Source organism: Nicrophorus vespilloides, unplaced genomic scaffold, assembly GCF_001412225.1.
Source record: "Nicrophorus vespilloides isolate i.1.1-1 unplaced genomic scaffold, Nicve_v1.0, whole genome shotgun sequence".
In the NCBI taxonomy this organism is placed as follows: Eukaryota; Metazoa; Arthropoda; class Insecta; order Coleoptera; family Silphidae; genus Nicrophorus; species Nicrophorus vespilloides.
This window is the reverse complement of record NW_017096870.1, coordinates 61,046-67,466: the sequence shown is the minus strand read 5'-3', so window position 1 is coordinate 67,466 and position 6,421 is coordinate 61,046. Positions and strand designations below refer to the sequence as shown.

General features: G+C 35.4%; 1 protein-coding gene across 1 annotated transcript; it reads right to left on the bottom strand.

Moving 5' to 3' along the window:
• Positions 1–621: 621 nt before the first annotated feature.
• Positions 622–5,197, bottom strand: LOC108558353 (tetratricopeptide repeat protein 7B). Its single transcript, XM_017915246.1, has 11 exons — positions 4,788–5,197; positions 4,453–4,732; positions 4,195–4,394; positions 3,778–4,082; positions 3,511–3,708; positions 2,643–3,010; positions 2,307–2,589; positions 2,085–2,235; positions 1,342–1,580; positions 1,081–1,277; positions 622–1,017 (listed from the first exon to the last, which is right to left on the bottom strand). Exons 1-11 carry the CDS (start codon positions 4,912–4,914, stop codon positions 885–887), a joined length of 2,481 nt encoding a protein of 826 aa, XP_017770735.1. The 5' UTR covers positions 4,915–5,197; the 3' UTR covers positions 622–884.
• Positions 5,198–6,421: the final 1,224 nt, after the last annotated feature.

Sequence of the window (6,421 nt, the reverse complement as noted above, 5' to 3'; positions counted from 1 at the left end):
AAAATACTTAATTGGAATAACTTGAATTAGTCATAAAGCAGAAAAGAAAAATATTTATATTATTTAAACAGTACATTTCGAAAAATAATCGCTATTTTGTTACATGTTTAAACAATAGTTGGCAGTTTTTTAAATTTGTTTTAATTGCGGAAACGTGTAAACTGTCACAAATGTGTGAATAGTTCTTATCTGTTAGTTGAGACTATTTATTCTGCGTTATTGTATAGAAATACAGCAATACCTCGCATAGTGCGGGTAATCGGTTGAATCCAAATTTATTTTTTTTTATTTTCAAACTGGCATATATGAATCCGCATTGTTCGAAGCCGCGGTATTGCTGTATATAAATGTTATAAATTATTATTAACACTAGGCATGTTCAAAAGATGGGATGTGTCTCATCGCTCCTCAAAGAGTTAAAAACGCGTTGAGGAATTCTTTGGAGTGAATTAAATAGGGAATATTTCTAAATGAAAATTTGATATATTTTTATATATGTTTTATTTGTATATACTAATAACATCCATTAATTATTAACGATTAATAACGTCCATCCAATTCAATAACACAAATAAAAAAATACATATATTAATAAATATAATATTCATAGAGAAGGTAATAAAATTTTCAAAATACTGATCACCTGGTAATAATTATCAACTTAAATGAGTCTTCAACAAAAAGAGAGAAAAAAATAAACAAAAACCAAACCAATAACAAAGACTTATACGCATCTAACTGCATGAGAACATTTGGTAATCTGAAGGCTAGGTTGAAATACTTAGAATCACTGTTTTGTTTTCCTTCTCTGGCAAATGCGAACTGTTCGTTCCGTAGTATCATTGAAGTTGTTAAATACGAGACGGCCTTGATGCTTAATAATCTTAATCGAAGCAGAGCGGTACCGAACTGAAGGGAAGAATGGGACTGGTCGTTTCGACGGTGAGTGCCGTGGCCATGGAAGAGCTGGCCGTTTCGAACTCGCCGAGCGATTCGAGGACCTTACCCAAATTGTACCTGCAAATAGGGAGCGATTGCAATTACGCAGTTCATCAAAGTGCTACACTGCACTTCGCTTACCATGTAATGTGATTGCTGGGATCGATTTTCGCCGCCTCGCGTAACGTCGTCTCCGCTAATCCCTGAAGCCCTAAATAATGGTAAACCAGACCCAACTGCTGCAGCGACTTCACGTGCTGCGGATTAATTGCGACCGCGTTCTGGAAGAATAACTTCGCGTCCGTCCACTCTTGTTTGTGCATGTGCAAAAGGCCTCTCTGATAAAACAAAATGCAGGTTAACGTTGTTTTGCAAGAATCGAATATTGATGATGCTCATTACCATGTGCAGAATGTGATGGGAGAGCGGGAATATCTGGGACGCCTCTTGTATGCACTTAAGTACATCGGCTGGTTGATCGACGGCTAAGTACAATTCGGCTAGTAAAAGCCACACCTCGAGGAGCAGCATGTATGATCTTTGGGGACCTGGACGGGGGCTGAAGCTGCTCACAGAACTTGCAACCTCGCTTAACGCTTGTTCGACCCTTGAAGCTGCTATGCTGTGTGCTTGCAGTGAACCTAAAGACAATATGAAAATAAAGCTTCTTTGTAAAAACAACAAACATCATTGTTTAGTTATCGCAGTCTTTGAAACATAATAGGGTTTTCGACAATGATTTTCAAATTGGGAGGTATCAAAATTTTCTCTGAAAAGTAGGCGTTCCAAACTTTATATTAAGTTTGGAAACTACTGCTATAAGAAACGCGTGGGCTTAAAAAAAAACCTATAATACATAAGTCAATTTTGTAATCATATCATTTTACGTCAATTACGTCAATATATATTGCTTCGTCATCTGAGATAACTTGTTTTATTTTTAATTATACATCATTTTGATAAAGCAAAAACTAGACTCCAGACAAAACTGGAAAAATGATACGTACAGATTAGAAATTGATGAAACCAAAACAAATTTCTAGTATAGATATCTTGAAGTAACGGGATTGGGATTGTTTAATTTCTTGTAGGATGTTATGTTAATTTCAAATGATTAGGTATAATAGAATCAAAAAAGAACTTACTGGAATCTTTGTCGGACATTTCCGATGTGTACAATTGGAAGACGGATCGTGTATCGGATTTGCGGTCGCATTCGGGAATATCGGAAGAAGTCTGACCTTCGTAGAGATTCTTCCACAGTTCGAGCATCTGTTTAGCAGTCACCAAGGCTCGCTGCAACCATATAAATAAATAAATACTCATAACTAAGATGAAGTTTTTTAATTAATTTAACGATATATTACCTCTCCGCCTTCTTCGTGCAACTCTAAATGCGCCCTAACATACATCAGGTTCAAACTATCCGGGTACTCCTCAATCGCAGCTTCCACCACTTCTAAAGCTTCTTCGTGCTTCCGGTTTGCAGATAACAGCAACGTCAACAAATGCAAAGTGGATGAGTTTTCCGGTTGCAAAGCCAAAGCCTCGCTGACTGTTGCCAAAGCTTCAGGAATGTGACCTGTAAGAGCCAGCTGCAGTCCCAGATAGTATTTGCATAGATGATCATTGGGTTCCAATTCAACAGACCTAAAAATATTAATGTTAATCCATCAAACATCATCAAAATACGGACAATTTACGTTTGAAAATTCGTGAGAGCTTTTTCGTTATATTCCTCCTTTGGTTGCTTGAGCATAGCAGCTCTAGCTTGCAGATGGTATCCAATTCCAACGTAAAGATGACACCTGCCGAGAAGTCCACTGGAGTATGCTAATTCTTTGGTTTTCGCTTGCAAGCTGAATTCGGTGCCGTCGAACGGACGGTTCAAATGCTCGTAACAAATTTTGGCGGCGAGAAGGCAATTCACGGAGGAGTTTTGTTCCAATTTGATCACCTCTTTCAGAACTACCAAGGCGTGCTCATAACGACCCATCGATATCAAACTCAGGGCGTGCTGTCGCCACAGATGCGGTTCTTCGAACGAAAACTTCATTGCTCGTTCCAGTGACTAGTGAAGAAAAACAGTATTAATTTGATTAAAAAAACATCTAGTTTGAAGTAGATAGTAGAGTAATAACATAGTAAAGCTGCAAGTTTGTATATAGTCCCACAACTCAATCTAAACACGTACAAAGTGTGAAATTCATTTAGCAACAATGATTAAATTGTTTATATTAGAAAATTAATTATGATTAAATTAGTTACAAGATAATTGAATCATTGTATTCAAATAGTCATTGTTATGTCATCAAGAAGTTCATTGCAGTTTTTTTTTTAATTTAGTACTATTGATTATATGTAATGTATTGAATTTCATATATTTTTTGAAGTTTTAGATAAAAGTTATGTATTTATTTCTAATACATATACATTTGTTAGGTTTCCGTTCTTCCTAATCATCGACCCTTCATGTAAATCATTAGTATCGATTGTGATGTTACAGAGGCCAAATCAGATGCATATGTTGATTGACAAAGCGCTTAAATGTTATAGTATGTTAGAAATTACCTCTTGCAGTAATGAGACTTGACCCCATCGAACAGTAGCCAAAGTGAGCAAGTCGTAAACGGAAGCTGCATCTTGGTAGGCGCTCAAACGAGCTTCCTTGAATTCCGGAGATTGCGACAAGACGGCGTTCCGCACTGCCATGGCTTCAGCCACCAACAGGACCAATATGGTCTCCTCGCAGTCCACCTTCGGAATGAACTGGAAAACAGTACGATAAAATCGACGACAGTGATAATGAAGCTACGCGTAAAATCGATAAATGCGAACCTGATTGATTCCATTATAGTGTTTCGGTTTCCAGAAGGAGTTCGGATGGGGCGGAGAGTTCAAAGGCGATTTGTAGTTCTCGGCCACGGAGCCCTGCAGCAGGAATTCGGCGAACTGGCACATCAACTTCAAACGCACCACGTTCGTCGTCTGGCATTCCACTGCGCTGAGCGACGCTCTATATCTATCCAGAGTCTCCACAAACTTGTTCTGCTGGATGAGCATCACAGGCGCCTGCTGCAACGCCTGCTCCAGTACCGGACTTAAATTCTTGTTGACAGCTGGTGGTTGGGGAGAATGAGTACCTGAGCATTTATTGGGAAGTTTTTCAAAACACTCTTCAAACAATTTCTAAAGATTATTAAATCCACACACATTGCATGCTAATTAAACGATTTTGTTAGTTTCAAGCTATACCTGTGTTTGTGAATGTTGCACTTTGCTGCTTGTCCAGTTCCTGCATGTACAACAGTGTCAAATCAGAGGCCAGTTCAAAACACTTATACATCTCTTCCTCCTTTTCTGCCTTCTTGTATTTGCTGGTAACACCAGAAGAATCCTTCTGCAAACACAACCCCTTGATGGCATAAGATTCAGCAACAATCTTCAAGCTTCGGCTAAAAAATAATAAATCAAGTTAAACTTTCAAGTTATTTATTATAATATGCTACTTACAGTGGGAGTTTCTTCTCGGATAAGGTGTGCAACTCAGCCAGCTTAAAACTCTTGAGGCCTTCATTGTAATTGCCGCATGCATAATACAGTTTTCCCAGCAACAAGTAAGCATCCAAAGCAACACCTGCTTTCTTGCCCATATCGTTGGCTGCAGCATTCAAGTATTTGCGGGCATCCATCAGACCCAACTTGGCCTTGTGTATGTTTGACTCTATGGGGGGCCATTCCTCCAAATAACTTTCTAGTCGGCCTTCGCCAACCAGAAAATCTGCCAAGAACTCTGAAACAGAAGCATATTACAACATGCTGCCAATAATAATCTGTGGAAGACTCACCACAATCTGGAGATTTGTCTTTCAAGGAGGTAGCTAGATCAATAACTTTAGCCCAATTAGCCTCCTCACGATTCTTCTCGATTTCCGTCTCGATCCGCACGGCCGTGTATTTCGTCCTCCCTGTCATCGTTCACAACAGTTTACAAATTGAGATTTCACTTGGCCAAAACTCGTTTCAATTTCAACAGCGTAATGAAAACATCGCTATGATCACACAATCCCCACACACATATATATATCTATTATATATCACAACAAACAGCTGACTCCGTTGACATGACAATAGTCGTTCAATGCCTTTCAGTAATTGTTTAAATTGAATTTCGAACAATTTATAAATGCATAAATTCATAGGAATTTAAGCGTTTTGTACAAATGCGTTACTTTCTGCCCTACTTAAATAGTACTAACAATACGTATAGGAAATACCAATGTGAAGTAGGCAACACACATCACATCTAAGAAAGTAATCTGACCTTTAAATTTACTGTAACAATTAAAACACTTCCTAGATGGAGGTGGTAGTTTTTCAAGAAAAAGATCCCTTAGTGCAGGGTTTCCCAAACTTTTCATACAACGGAATACTTCAAAAATCCTGAAATTTTCATAATCAATACAATTAAAAATAATGAGAAAAAAAAACATTCATTATTTATTTGGTAATTATTTCAATCCAGGTTTTAACCTATTAACTTTCCGCAGAACACAAAGTTTGAAGAATTGGCTTAATGAAATAATTAATTTTTACTTAAAAATTGTTTTAAAAAACTGTAAAAACTTATTGTTAATAGTCTTTTGCAATTGTTATTAACAATTTGATTTATCTATATGCATTACTATTATTTTGTATTGAATAATTATTGAAATTAAAGTCATAATATGTATATTTTGTAATTTTTCATAAAGGATATATATTATGTAAATAATAGTAAAATAAAGATTTTACGTTTTTTTGATTACAATATATGATATAGTAAAAAGAGAAAACCGCAGATTTCCTACTTAAGTTCAGATTGTTTTGTGGTTTCTGATATTTTCTAATCAAAGTCAGTATTAATTCAATTGTCATGCATTAATTATTATGTATAGTAAAAAAATATAATTTAACTTTTACATTTGCAATATTTTAATTTAGATGTAATATTTAATTGTTTCTTGATCATTTTTTTTAATACTAGTTAACATAAAAGAAAAGAATATATAAAAATTAAATATACTAAAACAAAAAACAATTTTTCTCTTAAATTTCTTTAATTTAGTTATGAGAAATTTTCGTAAGATGTAGTGGAAACTATTTCTTTTTCTTATTTTATTTTTTCGTTGACATTTGGACAGATGTATTATTTATATTGAAGCTATGTTTTTGAATTGATTCCATGAAAAATGAGCAAAAATATAATTAATCGTATTTTTATTAGTTAATTTAATAAACAAACAAAAATCCATACCATTTGTTTAATTATATGAATTATGTGGCCAAATTATATATTTTTTAATGGTAAATAAAGTGCAAAGTGCAGAGTGTTCAGTGCAGATAAATTGTTGGTCATCAAAGCCCGTTGCAATTATTCATGTGGTTTTTCTTTTAAATTTATAATTTATTGAGATTTTATGTTATTATTTATGGATTTTAC

Excerpts from the sequence above, each read along its gene's own strand:
- LOC108558353 (XM_017915246.1), bottom strand. The coding sequence starts at position 4,914 with ATGACAGGGAGGACGAAATACACGGCCGTGCGGATCGAGACGGAAATC. Across the intron at positions 4,733-4,787 it reads AGACAAATCTCCAGATTGTG|AGTTCTTGGCAGATTTTCTG; the intron begins GTGAGTCTTCCA and ends CTTCTGTTTCAG. Across the intron at positions 2,590-2,642 it reads GCTCTCACGAATTTTCAAAC|GTCTGTTGAATTGGAACCCA; the intron begins GTAAATTGTCCG and ends TAATATTTTTAG.